Here is a 26,305-nt window from a genome sequence, read left to right on the forward strand (position 1 = left end):
TACAAGTGCCAGAAAGCATCGGCCGTACGTGTATGATGTCGATCACAAAATTCGAATCAATGATCGATGAAATCGACATATATAGGGCTGGGACCAAAGTCATGACTGGTTAAAATGTTCTCATAATTTTTTATGTTCAAGGGATCCACTTGTTTCCTCTACTTCCACCAATCCTCTTTGATTCTCATCAAAGCACGAAGGGTACTCAACTATGTTACTGGCTATAGCTAGCTTAGTGTTTTTTTTTTTTTGCAAATCGAGGTTTAAATGCTCGAGCTAAATGAAATTAAATGAGGTATAACAGACTTGTTAGATTATAATATAAAATAGTATATAAATCCAAAAGAGGGCTATTAACAATCCAATATTCTTCCCTGTTAAGTGGGTTGCGAGATAAATCAAAGTTCGCCAACCAGTGCAGCGTTAGCCTCTCGGAAAGAGTGTTGAACCTTAACCTCTCAACTTCTACTAAAAAATATACGTGCTCTAGTTATTGTCCATTTTCTAGCTCAGCCTGTTTATAAAGAGATTCATTACCGAAAAAGAGTTGGACTTTAGAATAAAATGAAATATTTCAAGCTCTCATGTAAGTTGAAGATCGGTAATACTTAGCTAGTTAGTTAGCTCGGAAGAGGAAATTGCTTTCATACTATATGGAAGCCCAAAATAATAAATCAAGAAACTTGTACAAATGGACATGGATAATTAAATGCTCCATAAACATGCACATGTTCTTGTTCCCTTCCTACAATAACTTCCATATGGGAACATTTCCTTGATCACTCACACCTATTCCTGCCCCTTGAGAATTACGTCTAACACTAAAAATAACATTTATACGTTTGTATGACTTGTGAATTTTGTAATAAACTAATGAATTTGAACACACAATGACTTCAAAAAAACAAAAAAACATGGCTATAATAATGAATAATTAAGCAAGCCATTCAACTGAACAAGCAAGACATATGACCGAGTCTTTTGGAACATATTTAAGGGTTATTATCGTTCTTGTCCATGATAAATATTAACATTATTTAACAAACCACGTACAATTAATATTAATGCAGAAACACCCTCAACGAAGAGCCTGCTCAATCCATCCAGCGCGCTTTTACCATCTTAATTTTTGGTCCCTGCATGCGACCCTGAGATCGAAGGAGCAGGCTGTGGTGCTCACTACTTGAAGCTTCTGTTCTTGCATTTCTCCATGGCTCTTGGAGCTGAAATGAGAAAAGGCAAAACAAAACTTGTATTAGGAGGTAAACGAGAAGGAATCAGTTTGGTGTTATTTTTATGCTGTATACTCATTACCAAGTCCAGTCGCCTCCGTTCCTTTCATTATTCGCAGCCGCTTGCAAGATTCAACAAACATGCTGGATTTAAGATAAAGTAAACAAAATGTTAGCTCTAATAAATATAGTTAATGAGAACAGGATGGTTTTTTCTGAGGTTTACTGCTGCAATTGATTTATAGCACACTCTCTAAGAAACAATCCTTAGTTTTTAACGTTAAGGTTTTGTCGAGGGATCAATGAAGAACTTACTCCCATGGGACATCACCGACGAGCATCCAGTCACCGTCCTTATCTTCATAAGTTGGAACATAGTCGGTGCCATTAAGAAGATCTATGAGCTTGCTTTCATTCAGGAAATCTTTCATTCCATGGGATCCACAGTTGCCTTCAATGCAAAACGATTTATGCAACAGATTATTACATATATAAAAATTGACACAGCTTCTATTTGCTAGACGTTAGATTTTGATGTTACCTATGGTGAAGGAACTGAACATTTTGCCCAAGGCATCAGAGAGCTCGTGGTAGGCCTTGTACATCTTCAGGTCCACTTTACGGAGGTAAGGTGCGCCATCCATGCTAACCTTCACAAAGGTTGCATTGCCCCCAGGAACCTTGTCAGTACTCTCCTGATCGGTGCTGCTTTTTTGGACAGCTAACATGTTCTTTCGGAAAGATCTGACTGGAGGCCAACCCACAACCTGTGCCCTAAAATTTTGTTTGGAAGTACATGTCATGATCATGAGTTAAGCATAACCTTCGTTTCAAATCACCAACAGGATATAAGTAGAAGGTTTTAGACTTTAGAGGATTATCGAGGCTATGGAAAATGAAGAACGATGCAGCAAGCTGGTCATCTAATCACGAGTTAGGGAAAAAATTGGAGTGTGATTCATGCTAGGAGCTGGGTGTTAATTGTATTTTCCTCATGCAAGTGAATTCATGGAGTTCTATATAGATACTGACAATGATTTTCTTATTTCCGGCACAGTTATTATTATCATTGTTTTCCGATTGAGATCAAGCTACGTGGCTAGTTTTCTCTTACTTTTGGATTAAAATTAAACTATCATATCAAATCCAAGATGAATAAACATGATTAATTTAAAAAATGTGAAAAATAACACATTATTTAACTATTTATAATTAAGGATTAATCTCATTTTGCCCTTTTAAAGTATATATTAATTACTCAAAGTTTGTTATCTATCAATAACCCTCTGAATATTTTATCTATTTATCAATAAGATATATTTTTTTTACATAAAGTAAAATGAAAATATAACCAACTCAGAAGATAATTGATAATGAATAAACTTTTAAAAAATATAATAAAATCATATACTTCACGTACGTACGGGGCAAAATAAAATTAACCATTAATTATATTAAAAATAAAACTAATTATGCTCTCTTCCAAAAATGATTAGTAATAATTAAAAATATGTTCAGCTGCTTTTTCTTTCTTTCTTTCTCCTGTATATATGTTCAGTAATTCCAAAAAAATGTTCTCGTAATTAAAAATACTTCAGATAAATATACTTGAACTGCCTTAGCAATCTAGCAAAAGCAATTTAAGAACTCATGATCATATAATATTTTTGCGAGCACTTCTCCTTGAGCTGCACCTTGTAATACACAGGAAATAATGTTAGTATAAATAATTAAGCTTTTCCACTTGCAACAAATCTAGAATTATATGTCTTAATTATGGGTCTTTCAGAATCACCGAGCACCTTTTATTTATTTATTCACTCATTTATTTATATAGTTTTTCTCTATTTTCACTGTTTACACAATACTTTTTTAAAATATATATATATTTACATTGTACTCCGTGGGTTAGTGTCCACTTGACATTGAATTTGCAACCATGTTTAGGTGCGTTTTCAAAATTGTGTTTGCCCCGGAAATATTTTAAATTAATTTTTTAATGTTTTTTTAATTATTTTACTGTTTTTTAATTATTTTAATATATTAATATAAAAAATAAAAAAATATTTTAATATATTTTTAATATTTTTATTTTTATTAAAAATATATATTTACATGGTACTTCGTGGTTTACTGTTTATTTAACATTGAATTTGCAAAACAGTATTTGAGTCCGTTTTAAAATTATATTTATCTTAAAATATATTAAATTAATTTTTTTTTTAATTTTTTTCCAATAATTTTGATGTATTAATATAAAAAATAAATAAATAGTTCAAAAATAAATTATTTTAATTTATTTTGAAGTGAAAATTATTTTAAAAAAACACAAAAAAATACATACACTTGTTACTCCTCTATCTCTCATATATGTGAAATATGCTTATCAAACCTAATCATGGACTAGCTATAATTATGCACTAACATTAACGCAGAAAGGTTAGAAGAAAAAAATAGACTAGATCACAAAAGAAAATAATCAAAAAAAAAAACATGCAACTTACTTAGCTGGAGGTTTTGCTGGATCAGTGGCCAGAAGGTTCTTCTCCCTTTGAGTCTTCTCATGATTTGGATCAATACCCCCCTCCTTGGAAGAAAGATTGAGCTTCAAGTCCACAGTCTCAGAGAATCCTCTCTTCCTTGCGAACTCCCCTCCTTCAGTACCCCCTCCACCATTCCCTGGTAACCCTAGCCTTAGCTCTGTCTCCTCAAACCGCATCTTTGTTCCCTTCTCTACTTCCATGATGAGATTACGTTTTGCCTCAATAATTTCCTCTGAGAAACTGATCGCTCCCTTTCTCTCTCTCTCTAAAACCTACTTTCTTTATTCTTTCTCTATGCTTATAAATGGCATGTAGTTGTGTGAGAGCTTGGGTTTGTGGTTCTTGGAAGGTATGAGAAATTAAGTGAAGGGTAAACTTTTTATGCAAGAAGGTTGTAATAATATATATGGGATTTTGGGGAAGAGTTTTGGTGTTTGGGTTTCATAGGTATTAATGCACGGATTGGGGCCTTTGTTTGAGTTATGGTTAATGGGAGTTCGACATGTGGAGAGTTTGTCTGAAACTGGTTTTTTAAACTTTTGTTGGGCCAGGTGACGAAATGGTGATGTTTTAGCTTCCGATAATTGTCTGTGGCGCTGGTTGGCAGCTATTTGCCATTTCGACTAGGCATTGGACCACCTATTTTTATACCTCTTTCTACTGCCGTTCTGCGCTTGTCTACAGGAGAAGCGATAGATCGCTGCAAATGTAAAATGAATGAGCCACCCGGAACCATTTCATGGAGCTTAAAATTAATCTTCTATTTATAGGAAAATAACATTTTCATTGCATTTCTAGAGATGTGCACAAAGCAAGTTGTTGTGGTTTTCGAGTTTCAAAACAACCATAAACGTTATACGATAGCTTGAAGAAAAGGGAGGCCAAAAAAAGAGGATACATTAAAAATTGATTCGAAGGCAATTCATGTTAATTACTAATGCTATAATGCAAAGTTAACTTAGTTTATAAGAGTATATAATGATTTCTAAACAATTTTATTGGCACTCATGCTCAAATTGAGAGGAAATTATCAAATTGTCAGCATCCACAGTTAATTGATTATTGGATTTCATATTATAGAAACACACAATAAACAGAATTGAAAAGCTCTAAAATCTGAAAGTTCCTCTTTGATTCTTGGTGTCTATATCTGCAACATTATCAGTGTAGGGAAAAAATTGTTTAGCACAGAATTTCGACACAACAGAGGCACTAATGGACCGTAAAAGTCATCACATGGTACTTAGAAGGAGTGAAAAAAAGACAGTAAAACTCCAATCTCAAACTGGCAACATTCAAGAAACAATGGAAAATCAAGAGGAAATCTCTTCAGAATCAATTGGAATCAGATATTAAACATGGAAATTCCAGGTTTGCTCAACATAAATATTTATGGAGATCATTTGACCAATTCTTGATGTTGTTGGGAAATCCGGTGGTGTTTTAGCTTTATGGAATGAAAACAATTTCAAAGTTGATTCCATAGAATATAGGAGACAGTGGATTGATTTGTTTGGTGTGCATGCCTCAACCAAATTCTCTTGTGTTATCGTGGGAGTCTATGCATCTACTTCGGTTTCAGAACGTCAAACCTTATGGAATGAGCTCACTCTCTTAAAATCATCCTTTGAAGTGCCCATGTTCCTAGTATAGGCTATTTTAATGAGAATTTACACCCAAGTGAAAGGAGTAGTGGGAACTTGAATGTTTCTGGCTCAAAGGCAATATTTAAGTCATTTCTTTCAAATTATGACCTGATTGAATATCCTCTTGCTAAGCATCATTATACTTGGTTTCGAGGCAAATCAATGAGCAGAATAGATCGAGATTTTGCACCTTCTTCTTCTAGTATTTTACAGTACCCTTCATTGACTTTAACCGCATATATATCCTAGAGGCTTGTCTGATCACTGCCATTTAGTTCTTGGTTAGATTAGTCATGATCAAGGCTTGGTAATGCTCGTGGTACGTACCCCTAATCTTAGTTGGATAAGAAAACTACAGCGAGATTCTGATCAGCTTGCCATCCTAGGCCAACTCATAGCTGATCTTGAGGGGGTGGTCTTAACTGTTAATGCTGATGATATCCGACACTAGGTGACTGCATGAAAAGTCTGGAAAATACATGGTCAGGTCTGGAGGTTTGATTCATGACAAGGTAATGTTTTCAGATTTGTTTCCTTACTCTTCAATATAGTGCATGCCGTATACCATTGATCAAGTTTTGTTTCAGTGGAAGTTTTTATTCAAAGGGAGATTTCAATGACATGCAACTTAATTTTATGCTAGCCTATGGTATTTGTTCAGGGGAATCTCTGATTGCATAGGAATAATATAATACTTCAAGATAAGCTTCTAAACTGCTAGTTAATTTCCAATTTATTTTACACCGCTTAGCGTTATGGTTGAAAACTAATAATCTCAATTTCAATTGTACATGCATGAATTTGTGTAGAGATTCAAAGGGCATTCTAATGTGGTCTCAGTAGATGATATTTATTTTTATTTTTTCATTTACTTTGTACTGAACTCTTTTTTTCTATGTTATTGTCACAATGGCTCTAGTTTTCATATTAATACATACATACATACATACATACATACATACATACATACATAACAAAAGAAATTGGATGTAGGTGCAAAAACAGAAAGATGTGCAATTATTTGAGAGGCAGTAGTCCTTCAACTGCGTGTTCATAGTCAGGCACATATATAGTTACTTGTGTGATGGCCGCGTGCTTGTCTGGCCGTGTGATCGATGGTGGTCTAAAATTTCATGCACACATGCAGGCCATGTTGACGATCACTTGCAAAGGGCGGAAAATGGACGAGCAACAATAAGATATAGCACTTGTTGCCAAGAACGTGCCAAGCACATTACGCTAGGAGAATGGGAAATTAGTGAATTTGGTAAATCTAATTACTAGCAACTACAGAAATGGTCTCGATCAAGGAACAAGAAATGAAAAAATCAATTAAAAGAGGAAGAACAAATAAAATTAAATAAAAAAATGAGAGAGTTGGAGCTCGGGCTGGTTGAGAGAATTAGAAGGTACGTGGGACCTGAATATGTAAAGAAAAGCATGTGCTTAGATGCATTGGAGGGAGCCATGTGAACTTGTTTGGCTCATGGGGCTTGTGTCGACCAAGTGTCAAACCCTATCCCATGTGCGCCGCTGCTGGGCATCCCACTTACCACTTCTTTAATTTGTTTATTTATATTATACTATCATGTCTTTATGCCTATGTATTATCAACCAACCATGTACATTTTCTGTAATTAACTAATCAATTCTCTACGTTCCTCAAAGGAAAAGCAGACATTGGATCCTATTTTATTTCGAACCGCCTTTAAGATCAACATCTTCGATCGATGAAGATCTGTGTATGGTTCCTATACAGTAGTAAGATTACTTCTGTTATATCTTGACACTTGTTTCCCCTACAGAAAATCATAGAGAAAGGCACAATTTTCAGCAATCATCAATCACCAATAAACGGTCTGTGATCATAATAATTATTAACCTGCTAGCTGCCGCATGCTCATCAGTTTTTTTTTTTCTTCTCGTTTTTCTCTAGGGAGACTGAATCATGATTCAATGATTATTGATCAGAGATGTTGTTACTTATTAGGTTATGATCAGTGGGCTGTGTTTACATAAGAGACTAAATAAAGTATGGGTCAAATGGTCTCGAGGCTATAGGTATGATCATATGCAGAAGTGCGGAGAATCCAAAAGAAAATATTAACTGGTTATAATACTAATATGCATGGTGGACTACTCTTGGAGCTCTAAACCAGCTCCTATGGTGGAAAAATTCATCTTGGATTCATCTTTTGAAACTAAACGGCACTTCGAGAGCGGATCCAAATTAAGCGCGAGTCCTGCTACATATATGCACGTACAAATTACTGGAACTAATCCCATTAAAGCATTATTGGTGAGCATCTATGAAATATTAGCCTGCCCTTCCCTTAATACCGCTAAAAGTAGCATAGGTTATTGTGATGGTGGCGTTTCTTTAAGCTTAATCACCTTATAAACAATTAAATACCAAGTTGAATCATTGCACCCTTTTGCATTGACACGCTTAATTCAGTACTTGATGCATTCCGAATCTAAACTTTGGGAGATTTATTCCAGATTTTAGAAGGCTGCATACATTCCAAATTAACCTTATGCATTGACACAATAATTCTTGGGAGGTCATGGTTCCAGGTGCTAAGGCCATTTGGCTACAAGAGCAAAGGCCGTATATATGAATCAAGAATATCTAAAGTATATATAAATTAAGAATGTAGGAATTTCTCGCAATCTTCATATATAAATTAAAAATGTAGCTTGCGTTTCCTTTTTCTCTGTGGGAAACACTGGAAAATCCCATCTACTTATTGATAAGGTTTTTGCCGTACGTGTTTTCTAAATTATCTTCAAAACGTTCCCACCATAAGCTTGTGAAAACGAACTCCTTGCATCACCTAGTAGTAAGCTTCAAGCTCCAATTTGCAGTTTTCATGTTCATCTGCAGCCACACACATGTACTGCCAAAAACTCGTCGTTCCTGTAGAGTTAGATATATCACCGAACCACGTTAAATGTTGTATTTTTTCTATTACAATTTATTGATACTTGCTGCACAGCATACCTAACTTGCTATGTAAGTACACGCATGAACGCGTCCTATTATAAATTCGCCTTCAATGAGAACAAATTCTCTCGGGCTGTAGGGACATATAAATGCATGCCTTTCAAGTATTAATTACATCTTAATTCTACCTGATAAACATTCGATTATAATTCATATCTTATGAAAATTCCTTTGGGAATGGTCATGCGGGAGGAGAAACTTGTGGTCATGTGGGAGGAAAACTTTGTGGCCATTCTTGTGGCCAACAATACCATTTGTTCTATACACGATTATCGGCTTTGAGTCGACGGAGACTGATTCGTTGATTACAGAAAAAAACTTGCTGGGATAATGAATGATTAATGGTGATTTATTTAGTCACATAGATACCAAGCATGACTTAACTGGGCCTCGTGATGCCGGAAATCATGTCTCACTGTTTGATATCAATATGGACCAGACCCTGGTTATTTCATATGAAAGAGGCCGAAACACCACTCACCTACACGGTAATTGTCAGTGTTAGGTTTGGGCCTCTATCGTCTTCAATGTTGGACTATTATTAGCCGTCCTTAATGGGGTCCAGAGTGGAACGAGCTCAGCCTCACGTGTAGTTCAACAACGCTAGTGGATAAACTCTTTCCTTCCGAGAAAAAAACGAGAGATTTTGAACATATGACTCGATAACTTTGCAATTAAAAGATTCTTAACTCGTCATGATCATTGAACAAGATTAATAATTTTTTTTTTTTTTAAGATTTGCAGACAAGCAATGATCTCGGAGCTCTCTCGCTCTCTCTCTCTCTCCCCCCCTCTCTCTCTGTGTTTTAAGATTTGCAATATAATAGTGCCTTTTCTTTATATAGCTTTTCAAGAATTAATGAAGTGGATGTCCACAGCAATGAAATGAAAGAGAGCATTTGTTGTGAAATTAAATTATCAGAAAAGAAAAAAAAGTCAGTGGTCAGAGTGTTTTGGGCAGTACAAGAGCAGATAAGAGAGGGAAAGAGGGGTAAAGACAATGGCAGTACAGCAACCTAAGAGCACGCCATAAAGAAAGAAGGATAAATAAATAAGACAACAGAGGCTAGAAGGTTTGCTAGGCTTAAACAGGAGAAAAGAAAGGCACCCATAGGAGCTTCTGTTCACTGATGGAGGATACAGCAGTCCACAGTGCTTAGCGAGATGAGCTACAGAAAAAAGGCCACGCATTTTACTCTGAATCTGTAATGTAATATGTGACATGTGACATGTAACATGCAACATCCCTCTCGACTAGGCATGTCATATGGACATGTCGAGCGACATGGTGTGCGGGCGTGCAGGGCATTTGGACCAGACAAGGGAAACAAGCGGGAAAGAAGGGGCGGGTGGTGGCTCCTGCCTTTCTGGTGTTTGGGCCTTAGTTTCTTGTAGGCCCAATAGTCCAAATCCCAAAGCACTTGCTACCACGTGCGGCTTCAGGCCCACATCTCACATTCACCATTTAATACGTCACACGTGTGCCTAATCGATTTGAGATCTGAAATCCTTAGTATTCCTTGCCCATTTATTGCCCTTAAAGCTACCGGCAGGCTAGGGAGCCAAGGGATCTCCTTGCTATTTGGATTTTGGAGAGAAAAACCGATCTTCGGTTAAATAAATTATATTAAATTAATGTATCCATTAATAAATTATTATTTAGAATATGGAGAATAACAAATGATTGATCAATCTTGAAAAATATCATTACCGCGTCTGTGTTTCCACAATGTTAATTACTCAAGCAATGATTGATTCACAAATATAACATGAATTATGTTTCATTTTTAATATAATATATTTATTGTAGCCAATGACTACTAACTCATGTGATGATTAATTAGCCCTTTAAGTAATTAATTAATGAGATTAATTTTTAGTAAGATGAATTTTGTATAATTTAGAATGGTTTAATTTTATCCCCCTACGGAAAAATTGACTTTATTAATAATATTTTCTTAAGAATCATACTGAACGCTATTGTAGATATGTTTTATAATCGCTTCTTACACTTGCTATCTTTTTATATATATATTGTGGGTAAAATTATATCATTTTTTATTATATTTACTATCTTTGTTGTAATTGTCCTAGTTAAATAAATGGCTCGTAATATCATAGTTTTAAAACTTGGATTGGCTCGGCAGGTCAACCCGGGCCTGAGACCGGTCCAGGTCTAAATAAAAACCCGCCGGAAAGTTAGCATGGCAAAACCCGGTCGATCCAGTGGGTTAACCCGGAACACAAACGACCCGGGTAAACCTGATTTAGACCCGAGTTCTTTTTTTATATATATACATGGATGTGAAACGGTGTAGGTTTTTACTCTCATTTTTTTTTCTATATTTTTTTAAAAACCAAACTGAGAATATCCAACAGAACAGAGGATTTCAAAGTAAATCAGGAAACATTTAAGTACCAATCATTTAATAAAAAGATATCTTCGCACCAAGAGAAAGAAATTGTAAAGCCCTTAAATTTCAATTCAAAGAAAACAAAAAGAAGAAAAAATCATAATTTTAAACGGGCATGAAAAACATATAAAATCTTTTTTTGAGCATCAAAAACTCTGTTTCTTATGAAAAACATCATTTTCTTGGAATATCTAAGAAGATATTACCCCTCCAGGTTCGCTTACAACGTTCCTATCATCCGTGTATCCACTCAACCACAGAGCTCACCTCAGCTGCCATATTCACAAAAAAAGAGCTCATTTTCTTCTTCTTCACAACAACAGCAACAGCAGCTAGAGAGACAAAGGGACAGTGAGTGATCCGTATATATGAGAGGGGAGTTGGAATATAAATGAAGGGATAGATATATGCCACGTTATGAAAAGTTAGAAAAGTGGCTAGTGTTGATTATTACTGTGTGCATTTTGAATTTCCCAATACTCCTTTCATTAATTGTTTCATTAATTGTTTTTATTTAATTTAATTAAAGTGGTATACGAATGGAGCTGGGGAGGAGAATTCAAAGAAAGGGAGGCCCATAAATAAATGCTAGCATTTAATGCTTTGACTTAATACTAACATACTATGTGAGGTTTCGTGGAGGATGAGAATGCCTTAAGTAGACCTCTGGTTTAGTAAATGGTAGATAAAAAGAATAAGTTTGGCTTCTTTTTTTTTTCTAACCCGTGACCCATTATTAGATTAGGTCGATCACCGGGTCAGGTTTCAAAACTATATATAATATATGTAATGAAGAAAGTTACGTACTTTTTTTTTTTACGTGGGTGTCCGGACCAGCTTGCGCGCACCACGACTAATCTCACGGCCCACTGAACACCCTGCAAACCTAGTAGGCATATAAGGTACCACGGGGATGACAAGCGTGCACATGAGGGCTCGAATCCAGGAGCAGTGGAAGGAAACAAGCCCCTCCCACTACCAGGCCAAGACCCTCAGTGCAAGAAAGTTACGTACTTGAAATGCTATTATATATATAAAAAACAAAGTGTTTATCATAATTAAATAAATGTTATTATTTAATTATTTTTTATTAATATAAATATTCAAATCAACTTGTATCTTAATTAATTTTATAAATTTTAAAATTAATAACTATCTAAATCTCTAATATTTCTAGATTTCTGAGATTTGTAAAAGATACTATGATGTGAGAAAGGTGGTAGACCCCTTTTGGTGACCGGCATGGCTCATTCAACGAGTGATTAATTGGGCTTCAAATGGATTGCCAGCCATTTTCTTAAAAGATTGGTTGGTTCCATTACCGGGACCCCTTAATTTGTCTTTTTCTCATCTATCTTGCATGAATACCCTCCTCTCTGAGGTGGTTTTTCGCTGCGTGTGGCTTGGTATTGGCACCGGCAAGTATGAATTAGGGTGGCCGATTTCCCACCACACAGAACTGCCAGCTACTTTTTACTCGAGTGCCAGAATGAAGCTAGCAGCTTCATATCCCAGGCTGCTATCCCCCAGATTGGAAGCATTGCTCAAGATTAAAGCAAAAGGCACCGATTAATTAACTTTAATTTGAAGCAAATATGGACTAGAAAACGCCACCTATCTAGGTAGAAATATCATCATCTCTAGAAGAAAATATCAGATAAAAAACTTTTCCTGGGAGGTTTTTTCTCCTTTATTACAAGTTCATTTTGGATTAGGGAATGGAGCAATATCGAAAACATTGCCCATGAAAAGATGGAGGGCAAAGGCTAATTAATGATAAGAGCGAAGATATGATAATCCGGATGTCAATGCCAAGTTCAAGCAGTGAAGCTCTCCACTATATCGAAAGGAACATTAATAATTTGGTTGAAGAAATTGAAGTCGATAGGTACAGTCGGAGCATTATGCAGGGACGAATATCTTGCTACCAAAATACTTAATTTCAAACCTGCCAAGACAGCAGAGGCTGTATGTGTTTACACCTGTGAAGCTCTAAGTATCATGGCCAAAACAAAAAATTGTGGATGAGAATTACAAAAGTAACAATCAGATAGCACTATCGCATTTTTATCATACAGAGAAGCAGCAGGTTGAATTTGTTATACATTCCTATCGTTCAATTAATTGCAAAAATTGAGAAGATTTTGTGAACCATCTGGGGCTACTGGCTGGCTAGGCTTGTGAATTATGCACCACAAGATTTAGCCAACAAAAGATCTTGCCTTGAGTAGAGTTTGGTCGTGGGGCTTCCAAATATGCAGGCATTTATGTGTACTCCATGCCTGACTAGCTCGGAGATGGATTCGAAGTTAAAAAGGCGGCATCTTTCCTTGTAATAAATGTGTGGCAGGCACATCCTGATGTTGAATTCCGTTTACCTACATTGCCTTGGAGTAGAGAGTAGAAGCCAAATTCTATTTTAACAATGCCTTTACAAAGAACAAGAGATTGGCATTTATTTTTGTACATTGAACGCCAAAATTCTGAAGAAAGAAATGATATAATTTCAAGTTGGAACATGAACCCTAAGCGTTGAATAATTAATGATACACAGATTCACACGAGGATGATTCATTCCAAAGTCATGTTACCGTTCGACAAATCCTCTTGTGAATTTGTCAAATGTCAATGGAGGCATGCATGCTACAATTTTAGATCAAGGTTTAACTCGTAGAAAATTCTGCAAATGCACAATTCATTGCACTTTTTGACTCGAATTCCTCTTGTAGGTCATTTAATTTTTTTATTAATTGATTGTCAACTAACAGTAAACAGATTTATTCATGGTGAAGTAAGTTGATTAAAGGTAGACAATCTTTAAAAAAAAAAAAAAAGGAAAAAAAATAATGTATGACTCAGCAAGGCAAGAGCTGACCATGCCACATGTCATGTACCGTCCACGAGACCAAATCAAGTTCGAAAAAATTAGAGGTCCCACATTCACGTGGGACCCTCAGTTCACATGGGGATGTTCCCATCAAGCCCTCAAGAGCCAACGTTCCTTGATTTGCCTCTCCAATAACCAAATCTCAGCCGTTCAGTCCTGGTCCAGTGTCTTCAATACCATCGGCTGTGCTTGTCTCTTCTTTGTCCCCCTCGCGAGCAGCACCAAACTCCAATGTGCTTCTCATTTGACAAGCAGCCATATCTGTTGCTGACTTTCACTTAAATGATTCAGCTCCACGCGCATAGCTGAAGCGTGTTCTGTGAGCCCCACCTGGAAAACCCCACTTGGAAGTATATGATTGGTTTAGAAGGTAGAGCGTGTGGCTCAGGTTTGTGGGGTTATCATTTCTGATCGATGAAGTTCATGCACGAAGAGAACGAGTCACCTGGATATTGTCCCTTGTTAATCACCCCTATAAAACTATTCGTACATCCCATCTTTCTCATCAACACGCCAACCGTTTCATTTCATTTCAAGAATTAATTAGTTCTTTCAACTCTAAGCAGAAAGTGTCGAGAAGGGAAAAACACAGAGAAATAGAGATTATCTGGTTTGCATCAAGTTAGTGTTCAAGAATATTTGTGATAAGCAATGCAGAGGTCAATGCCATACGAAAGCGATCTAAATCTAAAGGCAACAGAACTGAGGTTAGGGTTGCCTGGAAGTGATGAGCCAGAGAAACCATCAACTACTCCTAGTGTTAGGAGTAATAAGAGAGCCTCGCCAGAAATATCAGAGGAGTCCAGGTCCAAGGGCAGTTATAGTGTGTCCTCCAATGTCGAAAATGGTGAAAGAGACATTGCCCCCCCTGCCAAGTACGTTTTTTCACCTCTAACAGAATATTGATAAGCAACTATGATGTTTTGTGTCAATCTATCCGGCATGCATTAACATGGTTTATGTTGGCTAATGATGGCAGGGCACAAGTAGTGGGATGGCCACCAATCCGATCTTATAGGAAAAATTGCTTGCAACAAAAGAAAAATGATCAAGTGGATGGTGCTGGCATGTACGTAAAAGTGAGCGTGGATGGAGCTCCTTATCTCAGGAAGATTGATCTTAAGGTGTACAAGAGCTACCCAGAGCTCCTCAAAGCCTTGGAGAATATGTTCAAGCTTACCATTGGTAAGATTATATGCAATTCCCTCCCTCACAAATATGAAAACAGTACTGATAATGCACCACTTTTTATTTTTTTCTAATTTTTATTTTTATTATTGTATTGGTTCTAATGGGAGTCCATGCAATTTTTCAGGTGAATACTCAGAGAATGAAGGGTACAATGGATCTGAATTTGCTCCTACTTACGAAGATAAAGATGGAGACTGGATGCTAGTTGGCGACGTTCCATGGGAGTAAGCTCCCCTCTTCCATAGTTTTCCTTTTACGAGAATTTGAAGTGCTTCGTATTTGTTTCCCTAAACTTACAAATGTCTTACTCTTGCTGCAGCATGTTTATCTCCTCCTGCAAGAGGCTGAGAATTATGAAAGGATCAGAAGCTAGAGGATTGGGCTGTTGATAAAACAAAAAACAAAACTTGAAACCTGTCAGCAAAAGGAGATATGGTGATTTAGAGGAAGAGTAATTTGGCTTGGATTCTCCAAGAGATTAGGTCTCTTAGGAACAGAAACAAGTTGATCAGATCTTCTTTTTTTGGCTTCGGTTCTCCCTCCTTGGTTTTGGTTTCCAAGATCTGGATATGTATCAATTAAACTGTAGAGACAGAAAGACCACACTTTTTTATCTGAATTATATATAAACGAGCGAGTCTCCAATATTCAGTGCTAGTTACAGAAAAAAATACATTCGTGTTGCTTTTACATAGTAATCCAGGACTTTTGTATTCTTAAAAAGTAGTGAAACCTAGTATCATCACACATGAGGCATAAAATTTTCGAAATCTATCTCGATCACTTCAAAAAAATGGGTTGATTACCAAGATACTTGAGTCCTTTTTCACTAATGAAGTTCAGACGAAAGCAATTCCAACAAGGATTCATACCCTCTTCATATCCACAGGAGGTAGGGTTCTATCTAACACTAGCCTTGATTATGTATAAACTTGAGACAATATGGTGAATAAAATTGTGAAAGTGACCTTCAGCACTCTATGATCTGTATGATTTCGTCTATCAAATATTGTTTCCAGCATATTCGAGAGAATGGGGGTTAAGTCCAAGCAAAAACACCCGTTCAAGCACTAATATCCGAGATGATCATTTATAAAGAAGTTTGCATCCCGCTTCTTTCATACAGAAAACAACTGAAACTGGGTTTCCATGAATGTACACAATAATTAATTGCAGAAAACTTTTCCTCCTGTTGCCGGAGAAAGAGTTCCATCCAAGCCAGGTTGCTTCAACGGGCATTACCCAATAATATAAGCATGCATTACTAACATTCAGATTGAAATTTCATGTTTGTCAGACCCAGAAAAAAAAGGAAGGGAATGCGCATGTTTATTGCTTGGCAAGCTTCCATTTTAGGTGGGTAACAAAATCGAACTAGATGATGTGAGAAACACATTTCAGTATTTCTAACTCGTCATCAACCATGACTAGAGAGATTGTTGATAGGAGTATAAAATTCTCTGATGCACTCCCATTCTAAATGATGGCTTAGGAAGACACAACAGAGTTGCTGCCAGCTCCAGTATTTCTGTATTCTTAAAGACTTGCTACCTCTATCATACTTCACATATGATGAAAGAAAATTGCAATTAGAAAAACAGAGGCATCTATACATCAGTAATGATTCTAAGAACTGGCTGCAATAAATACCAAATAAGTCATAAATTAACGAAAATTTCTTGTGTATGTTCTAATTAGAAGCGCCACCTTGCATGACAGAATGTGAACGATCCATACAGAAAATAAAGTAAGCAACATGGATACAGAATATAATATAATCGTAGATACAGAATCTGATCATAAAAGGGGGTTGATTTGATAAAACCCACTCAAAGCAATCAAGCCCGGTCCTCCACAGATATCAATCCCTACTAGAAAAAAAAACTAACTTAAACAATACAAGATGCTAAGCACTTCTGTACATACATATAGTCAAACACAGCTAGACAGCTTGGAGATTTAAGCGATTGTGAAATGACTACCTGGAGGCTTGGAGAACAAACAACACTTTGGGACTGCAGTATTGAAGTACAAAATGGCAGGAAATGAATCTTACGATTATTGTTGTTGGTGTTATGGTTAACTTCACTTCAAATTCTTTGGAATGTTTTCATAGAGAATATAACACAGAAATTTCATAGCTCTACATCATACTCCTACACTTAGCCCATGGTGGTAATAGATCAAGTTGAAACCGAGTTGGATGGATTGAGGTTCAACAAAGCACTCTAGCACAAACACTAAATAATCTCATCTTACTTAGAAAATGCTATATGATGCTCCTGAATAAATCCCCAGGGAATTGCTTTTCCATGTTGGACATATTTCTCAAGACCAAAACAAAGAGCATTTTATATTGACAAGAACGTTAATTCATGTTCTAAATGGTTCAAAAGCCACAACGAAACTTGCAACTCTTGACAACATAGATTCTACATTACATAATATACAAACAAAACCTATTTCAGCTCTTCCAAAAATCACATCAAATGAAGAGGGAATCACTTAATTAGGACAAGGAAATGAAATCATCACCAGACATTGAACTTTCATGCAACCTAGAGTCCTGATCTTGAAGAGATCCCATTTGTTCGTCCAATATAGCTAATTGGGACTTCACCCAAGGAGGATTGTACCTGCCTTCAACCCACAAAGCTTCTCCAGTGTCTTTGTGCTTGAAATCAGGATACTTTGGGTTCCTCTGCAAATCAAAGAAATAATGTTAATCATATAGGAATATATAACAGCTAACAATCAATTTCAGGTCCTCATTCACTATTAACAAGGGGCAGAGTACTTTTGGCCTCTTGATCCATTTGCATAAATGATTATGAAATATAACATAAACTAAATATGGATTAACAAAGCAAGATCCTAATGCACGAGGGAATTTTTTTTCCAGCACATGCAGGCACAAAATGATCATTGCATCAAATGAGCACTCGAGAACTTTCTAAAAATAAATTGGCAAGAAGCACATGTATGCATGCATTTTCCGATTCATTAGCCGAGACGATTACCTTATCTTTCCTGTTATCCCACCACTCCAAAGGATTAGAAAAAAATGCTTGCCACCGTTCTTCCATGGAACCCATGTCATTTGCAGTGTTGTTACCAAACTTACTACCTGCAGGCAATTATATAGCAAATAACATTACCATCCAAACCATAAATTTACATTCAAAATCTTGTTTCATAAGAGATATGTGATTTACCAGCTGCCGTGTTATTAAAGTCGGAGTCATATAATCCTCTTGAAGAGCTTCTTTCAATAAAATTCAGCTGCTGGACAACTACCTGATAGAGGTTCGAAGAGGTAAAAAATCCATTTTGACAAAAAAAAAACTAGCACAAAAACATATATGACCATCACAGAACCTTGTAGTAGGTCTGCAGCTTCCCTTCATCATTTTCAACTGAATCTGTGATCAATCGACCAGACACGTATATTTGGTGGCCTTTCTCTACATGCTGAGAAGAAACTTGCGCCAAATCATCCCAGAATGTCAAATTGATCCTGCGAAACAAGCATTGTCGTTCTCATAAAATGTTTCTGAGGCACTTTATCTGAATTCTGTGAAGCATTTAGAACAGCGTGAAGCAAACTGCAAAACTAGTAAAATCACAGGAAAACAGGAAACAGATGTGTGACAGAATCCTAAGATAATTTTTTTGTTTTGTTGGCATGAAAGAATACTAGGCTACGCAATCGCAACGATAAATAATAAAACTACAAAATTGAAAATGTTAAATTTCAAGACACCCAACTTTATTTATGTTTTAGACATGAGCATTTCCTTACCAGGAGGTGTCATTTGCAGATTTCTTGACAGCAAGTCGTGTCCAAGCGACTACCTTGCCGGAGGGGAGGTGCTTGATTTCTACAGGGGTCCCAACGATCCCGATGAGGTGCACCGAGTTACAGAGCTCCTTGTTCCATTGAATCTCAGCCGGTTTAGCATGCGTAACCGCTTGACTGTGCTGGTTATCTCTATAATGAACGGAGCATTTCAAGCTGCGTTGGAAATGGGATCTCTTCGAGGAGTAGGTGAGAGGGTTCAGGGACAAAGCAGGAGTTTTGGTGTTTGTGAGGGAGGGGTTCGAAATTGAAAAAAAGAGGTTAGTTGCTGGTGATAGTGCTAGTGCTTGCCCTAAAGCCATTGATGAAACTCTTAGGTCTTAGTAGTACTTATGGTAATGGGTGGCATTGAAGCGGTGGGTGGGGTTTTGAAAGTGCCTGATTGTGCAAATGGGAAGTCTTTTAAAAGGTTTTAGTGTTTTGCAACAAAAATATATTTCAAGGGTTTTTGGCTCCTCTTTTAACTTTTGGATTCTGGCCATCCCCTTCTGTCGAGAAACAAAAATAAAAAGGGATGGGATGGGCTGGGCTGGGATGGCTGGGATGGGCTGGTCTTGTATGGGCTGGTGTTAGTTTTTGTATTGGAGTTAGGCTTTCTCATGGATCCATGTCTGTAAGGTTTTTCTTTTTCCATCGCGGACCATTTTTTAGCTTTTAGCATTTCACTAAAGCGCGCGGGTTGGATAAAGTTTTTATTCAATAAAAAAAAATGAAAACATTTTATATGTTTTTTACATGGAAAAAAATAAATTCTAAATTAAAAGGTTTACGTGTGCATTTAATTAGATAAATTAAAAACCAACTAAATATCAAACCAAAACAAATAACTAATCAAAAATTAAAAAAATATTAAAAGATAAAATTAAAAAAAAAATAAGAATTTTGAAATGTCCAAATAAAAAAAAACAGAGAAAAAAAAGAAAGAAAAAGGGTTAGGGACGCCTAGGCCTCCAAAACAAAAGGCTCGGGCTTGTAGATCCATATCATCCAACGCTCCTGAACCTGTTTAATTTATTTATTTATTATGGGGTATATGACTTATCATTCACCCTTGGATTTTAAAAAAAAAATAGCAGGCAACTTTACCGAGATTTCATCGACTAAAATTTGTTAGAAAATCAAGACGAGAGTGTTTTACACCTAAAAAATTCAATTTCAATCTTGTCTTACCTAAACAACAACTTATTCATTCTAAAAAATCTTATTTAAGGTCTTAGACAACAACAACAAAAAAACCTGAAAAACTAAAATAAACCTCAAACAATAAAGATTTACAAGCTCATATCTATTGTCTAAAACAAGGTTAAATGCAAGAAAACATGTAGATAAACTTATATCATCGAAAAAAACCCATTAATACCAAAATATTTTTCTTTTCATGGGCGTAATAGATATCAATTGAGATTTTCTATCTCCATCACTAGAATTCAGTAACTTCTTTAATATACTCGGGCTTGTAGACACTTGTAATTTCAAGCATATGGGGGGATATAACATTATTAGATGAGGATCTAACCTGTATAAACTATTTGGATAACCTAACAAATGCTTTTATGAACCAATAAGATAAATTTAGAAGTAAAAAAAAGGTCTGTGATGGCCAAACCTAGTTAACTCATTAACAATGTAATAGCAATATATTTGATTGTTTGATTTACTTAAATTCTTACACGTGATTTTATAAGCATTTCTCCTCAAGATAACCATTACACCACTAAATGGATCATTAGACCTTTTAGAATCACATTTTGAGCATTAACACTCGCGTTTGGGTTGATTTTATTATTTCCCGTGTTTTTTCAGATCAAATATTTTAATTTGGATTTCTTGTTTATTTTCTTTATGTTTTTTTTTTATTTTTTTATTTATAGTTCTTTAGAGTTAGGGGTTTTTGACATGTTTTAAGGGTATTATAAACATTTTAATATGACCTTTGCCATGTATTTTATTTTTTAGAAAATAAAAACTACAAATTAAGGGTTCATATCTACAACTTTTTTCGCTCATTAAACCTTCTATGTTTTTTCTTGTAATTTTTGTGTTTTTATTAACCTACTTAGATCCTATATGCATTGTCTTCTCTCTTTTCTTTAATCAAGAACCGAAAAATAAAAGTGTTTTTCACAATCTTACTTTACAAATAATTTCCCATTATTTTATAAATAAACGAAACACATGAATAATATATATTTTTCTTTTATATTCAAATACTTTATAGCAAGGTAAATGACTAAAGTTATTTTTTTATATTTAGTTAGTATCATAAATTTAATTTTTATCATGAATATAATATAAATATTTTTTCTTTAGTTAAAACTATAACTTTTTCATGATCATTTTTATTTTAATGAAATAATATCAATATTTTATAATTATATCATCATAAATATAAACTATCAAGACGACTATTATAATTTTATTTTTTTACGAGTTATAGTTGCAATATGTTTTATTAGTGAAAAAAATCATTTTCATTCTCAATAAACAATTAATTTTTTCATTTTTTCATTAAAAAACAGAAAAAGAAAAAAATTAGAAATGTAAAAAAAATTGTTTTATGGCACCAAGCACACATTCTCAAGTTTATGTCCTCGCATGGTTCATGGGCCGGGCCTTTAAACAACCCGTATCCAGTAATGTTTGTGCACCCTGATTTTAGAAGAGCAGGGCAGGTAATGGGCCAAACGAACTCGCCTACTACACGCTGATCGTCTCGTACACGCACCATCCTGTCTCCGTTCATTTATTCTCTCCGTTTTCTGGTAAATATTCCCCCCACCCCCAACCAAATCGTCTCCACACTCCACTGAGCTCAGCGTCCTCCGAAAATGCTAGCTCGTATCGTAGCCACGCGTCTCCTCGAGATCCGTCAGTCTCTCCGCTTAACTCCTCAGGTTTTTTCCTTCGATTTTTTTCTCTCTCGTTCTCTCCGCATCCAACCACTCGCCTCTTTTGATCTCATTTCTTTCCGTTTCTCTCATTTCTACAGGCATCTCGATCCTTATCCACTTCATTGAACTACGTAAGTACCAGTCCTCGCTGCTACGAAATCATTGATTTTCTCTGCTTTTGATTCTTACAGTATATATAAGTTTTTAAATTACTGGCGTGCTTAACGAAATTGGGGTTTGGTGCAGCACATTGATACTGCAGATAACAATCCGGACCTTCCTTGGGAGTTTTCGGCCGCGAATAAAGAAAAGGTAATGTGATATTTCTAATAACATGAAGATTTGCTCTTATTTTTCCGCTGGTCTGTGTAAATGTATGTTAATTAAATGAAATTTCATCTCATTTTACATTTATTTCCTGTAAATCGCGATCCTTTATGCTCTTAAACTATTAGCAGTAATCAGCGCGACAATTCTGAATTTAGTGTATTATAAGCTTTGGCCTGGGTTATTTAGAAACTATCGGGAGTGGTGAGATGAATAGCCTTGTTAAAACTAGAGCCAGGTCACGAAGGTAATAAATTCGTAAAGTTGCCAAATCCACCATTATAAAGACGCTATAAGTCTGGTCATTGAAATGGGAGTAATAGGTTATAAATGCAGGCTCGGAATTAAATGCATTGTGCATGACATTGGTTGGTTACAGGAGACTTTAGCAGAGATGATAAGTTGTCGGTATGTGATTGGCGATGCAGCATATCATTTTGTGGGACTTGCTGGCTGCCTTTGCTATATCTTCTTTTCCTCTTTGGGAATAGGCTAATCTCTTTAATGAATTTTTATTACTAGGAAATGACCCATCAAATTCGCATTTTTCTATAATCTATGGTACGCGGTTCCACAGTGACAAGAAAATGAAAAGATGTGATCTCTCAAGAAGTTGTGTTCTTTCCGTTTTGGCATATGCTGATGCAACTACCTTTTTTTAGAAGCCAAAACTCTGCATTACTGGATGATAGCGGATTATTTGCATTTAATGGAAGCAATTTTGTGACCATGCTGATAATGATGTCATCCTTGTTACAAGGAAGAATGAAAACATAACATCAACAGCTTATACCTAGAATTCTGTATACCACAAAGGCAACTATTTACATTCTTCACTTATGTTGGGAAAAAAACACTCACCAATTCACCAAAAACTTTGCTATTTATAAGGATGCAACTTTGTTTCCTTAAAGCAGCAGTATGAACCCAGCATAAAGTGGCTACTAGATGTGAGGGTTGCACTATTAGTGTCAATGGGTGAGGCATTAGCCTTGTATTCCTGTACTGTGGTACCAGGGGCAGTCAAGCAAGTACATATGCTGGCTCTTATAACCCTGGAATCTCGATTAAATAGTTTGTCTCCTGCAGATCTTGAATTCTCAATAGAGAACTTCCTTAACCAAGACATTGATAGTATCTCTTAGCAGGTTTTCTTTTAATGTTTAGATGTTAACATTTCATTGTTCTTAACCTCTGATGTCAGGTTAAAGAAATAGTATCTCACTATCCATCCAACTACAAGCAATCAGCAGTTATTCCTCTGTTAGATCTTGCGCAGCAACAGCATGGAGGGTGGCTCCCTGTTTCAGCAATGAATGCGGTAAGTGGACATGGTGCTCGAAAATTAATGATTTTAATTCACATTATAAACTTCTAGCAGTAATTTTGAGCTAGTTTAGTCAAGAGCAGGGAACTTAATGGCACATTTGATATGTTTGTGGTAAACAAATTATTAGTGGTTAGAGTTGGATACATACACATCATTGCACCTTTCTGTTTTGGTAAAATGCTATATAGTATCAGATGATGTTGAACAGTTTGTTGGTTGCTTGTCTGTTGTTGAACCATTTAGGGATTACATTTGGTTTGAAGCTGGGTTAATCTGGTCTCAGTAATCTTTTTCTTCTTTTTTCATTTTCTCAACATAAAGTTTCCAACTGCAATCAAGCTAAAATAACCCTCCAAAATCAGGTTTTAGCATTATTTTCATGTTTAATGTGCTATGTTGTCATTTAGAGACAGATTCCCCGATGGTAAGCTAATGGAGAGCTAGAGAATGCATTCCTTAATCACTGAAGCATTTGGATAGGAGTGTCCAAAACTCATAACTGATCATATTCTGTCATATCAACTAGCTATAACCTTGAGGGTTGGTGACCTGGTGGGTATGCTCCTCGCTTTGTCAAGCATAGTTCGATTCCCAGCCAGGCTATGAGGATCTATTTTCTAATAATTCCCTAGTCCTGGCCTTGATGGTTGATATTCACACAAGCTAGCCTAGGGATACCATCAAACAAAAAAAGGGAAAAGAAACCATGCATACCCATATGTTTTCTTGAAGGTTATACCTAATATTACTGTATTGAATTGGAAAAAAAAAAAACTACTAGAATAGGCATTAAAGCTACTCTATTTAGTTTGAGGGTATTCTGTGCTTGGCACTTTGAACAGTATTCTTGTTTCAGCAGGTCCAACTTTCTCTCCGTCCCTCTGTTCTTATTCCTGGAGTAAAACATTATATGACATGCAAAAAAGGTGGTATCTTGAACATAAATGGATAGATTGGTAAAAATCCAAGTTGGCCATGTATTGTATCATTTGACATCAAGTAGTATACAATTTATCATTCTAAGATTTAGAGATATCTGGATTATTCTGTTAATATAATCAGATCTTGTTTGGCCAACATGTATTGCCAATTTCTTTTTGTTAGTTTTTAAACTTTTTTGTTGTAAGTATCAGATTTTCAGATATCTTCACATGGCTAAAAGAAAGCTAATCTCACTGGAGTGCAGACCAATAAATGATTAACAGTATCCAAATGTTTCGTGGATCCTCTAGGTGGCTAAGGTTATTGAAGTTGCTCCTATCCGTGTGTATGAAGTCGCAACATTTTACTCAATGTTCAACAGGTCTCCGGTGAGAAAATATATCTTTTTCTACACGTTGCTTTCTCTTCATATACCTAATGCAAATTGCAGCTTACTGCCTCTTTAATTGGTTTTTCAGGTGGGCAAATATCACCTATTGGTTTGCGGCACAACACCATGTATGATACGAGGTTCACGGGAAATTGAAGATGCATTACTGAAACACTTGGGAGTGAAGCGCAATGGTGAGTTCCAAATAACATGCTAGGCGTCTTTCACATTACGGTGGATCTCATGCTATGTAGAATTTGACTTGAGATTTGGAGAATAGGCCCTGACTTTGAACTTTTAAAGTGCAGAAGTAACCAAGGATGGTCTTTTCTCTGTTGGAGAAATGGAATGTATGGTGAGTATTTCTTCATCCATCTTTATTAAAATGAGCATTGTTTTCCTTGGGTAGTACTTGAATCAGGACTTAATAATTGGAAAGAACTACATCCATGCTGGTAGCTCCAATGAAATTTTTGGAAAATGGATTTCAATGTGGTAATTACTTGATGTACTTGAAATCTTCAATATCCAATTTAGCAAATACAAAAAGTAAAACTAGCACCAGAGATTACCGGTATTTTGTGATGGATTATCCGGTTCTATTGTTACACATATTACTGTTTGAGCGCTCCTATCCAGTGTGTTAACTGCATGCCACTGTTTGCCACACTATTATGTAAGGGTACTAAAAGAGATCAAATGCAAACATATTGATTAGCTTAGATTGTAAAGTCTCTTGCCATCTTAGCAGAGAGATTGAACCCAAATCTTGCATGCAATTGGGGGTCAAGGTGAACATGAATGGAGAGATACAGGTCTTTTATGATACTCTTGACCATCTTTTGTTATCAATGCATTGTGTAATATCAGTTGTGTCGTTTCTGCAGGGATGTTGTGTAAATGCTCCTATGATTACAGTAGCCGATTACTCCAATGGATCTGAAGGATATACTTACAATTATTACGTGGGTCAATTATAATCCCTTTGTTTCCTTAAAAGTTGAGAATCTGTGTATTCAGATGATGTAAAGCTTTATGAATTTTATGTTGGCTTTCATTTTAATTGCAGGAAGATGTTACTCCAAAACGAGTTGTTGAGATAGTTGAGATGCTAAGAAAGGGGGAGAAGCCACCGGTAAGACTACTGGGCAGGGGATGAATTCTAATCCTTACTTTTTCCTGGGTTTTTTTTTCTCTCTCATTTGATTAGCATTATTAGTGCTGTAAACTAAATTTTTGTTATGCATTCCAGCATGGCACACAAAACCCAAAACGCATTAAGTGTGGACCAGAAGGTGGAAATACTACTTTGCATGGAGAACCAAAACCTCCTCCATGTCGGGATCTTGATTCCTGCTAAAGCTACGGTAAATGTTGTCTCAAATAACACAAAGCTTGGAGTTTTTCAGGCCTCCTTGAGTTCTTGTTTTGTTAAGCTTAACCATTTTTTGTATTTTCCTACCAGCATGGTTTCTGGTGGATGTTTAAATCCATACAACCGCTTATTTTAAGTAGTGAAATGGTATACAGATCATTGTTGTCCTTCGATTCTCATAAATTCTGTAGGTGGTTGAATACTTGCCCTTGTATGGCGGCCACTGAAAATACAGTTTGTTGTTAACGCAGGGTATGCCAAGGTTCATAATAAAATGTTATTCTGAAACTA

General features: G+C 36.0%; 4 protein-coding genes across 4 annotated transcripts; 2 read left to right on the forward strand and 2 right to left on the reverse strand.

Moving 5' to 3' along the window:
* Window positions 1–895: 895 nt before the first annotated feature.
* LOC133693548 (auxin-induced protein AUX28-like) lies at window positions 896–4,239 on the reverse strand. Its single transcript, XM_062114780.1, has 5 exons — window positions 3,737–4,239; window positions 1,774–2,006; window positions 1,548–1,683; window positions 1,315–1,376; window positions 896–1,223 (listed from the first exon to the last, which is right to left on the reverse strand). Exons 1-5 carry the CDS (start codon window positions 3,973–3,975, stop codon window positions 1,180–1,182), a joined length of 714 nt encoding a protein of 237 aa, XP_061970764.1. The 5' UTR covers window positions 3,976–4,239; the 3' UTR covers window positions 896–1,179.
* Window positions 4,240–14,211: 9,972 nt separating this feature from the next.
* On the forward strand, window positions 14,212–15,577 carry LOC133693243 (auxin-induced protein 22D-like). Its single transcript, XM_062114422.1, has 4 exons — window positions 14,212–14,604; window positions 14,709–14,914; window positions 15,045–15,144; window positions 15,240–15,577. The coding sequence occupies exons 1-4, from the start codon at window positions 14,381–14,383 to the stop codon at window positions 15,307–15,309; spliced, it is 600 nt and encodes a 199-aa protein (XP_061970406.1). The 5' UTR covers window positions 14,212–14,380; the 3' UTR covers window positions 15,310–15,577.
* A 1,008-nt stretch (window positions 15,578–16,585) lies between these two features.
* Window positions 16,586–19,211, reverse strand: LOC133693242 (protein OSB2, chloroplastic-like). The gene is made up of 6 exons (XM_062114421.1): window positions 18,723–19,211; window positions 18,299–18,437; window positions 18,136–18,217; window positions 17,941–18,047; window positions 17,456–17,621; window positions 16,586–16,788 (listed from the first exon to the last, which is right to left on the reverse strand). The coding sequence occupies exons 1-6, from the start codon at window positions 19,079–19,081 to the stop codon at window positions 16,718–16,720; spliced, it is 924 nt and encodes a 307-aa protein (XP_061970405.1). The 5' UTR covers window positions 19,082–19,211; the 3' UTR covers window positions 16,586–16,717.
* A 2,246-nt stretch (window positions 19,212–21,457) lies between these two features.
* LOC133694493 (NADH dehydrogenase [ubiquinone] flavoprotein 2, mitochondrial) lies at window positions 21,458–26,305 on the forward strand. Its single transcript, XM_062116024.1, has 10 exons — window positions 21,458–21,673; window positions 21,769–21,801; window positions 21,917–21,982; window positions 23,202–23,318; window positions 24,560–24,637; window positions 24,728–24,833; window positions 24,948–24,994; window positions 25,527–25,604; window positions 25,709–25,774; window positions 25,892–26,305. The coding sequence occupies exons 1-10, from the start codon at window positions 21,608–21,610 to the stop codon at window positions 25,997–25,999; spliced, it is 765 nt and encodes a 254-aa protein (XP_061972008.1). The 5' UTR covers window positions 21,458–21,607; the 3' UTR covers window positions 26,000–26,305.

The sequence above is a fragment of the Populus nigra genome, chromosome 5 (assembly GCF_951802175.1).
Source record: "Populus nigra chromosome 5, ddPopNigr1.1, whole genome shotgun sequence".
NCBI lineage: Eukaryota > Viridiplantae > Streptophyta > Magnoliopsida > Malpighiales > Salicaceae > Populus > Populus nigra.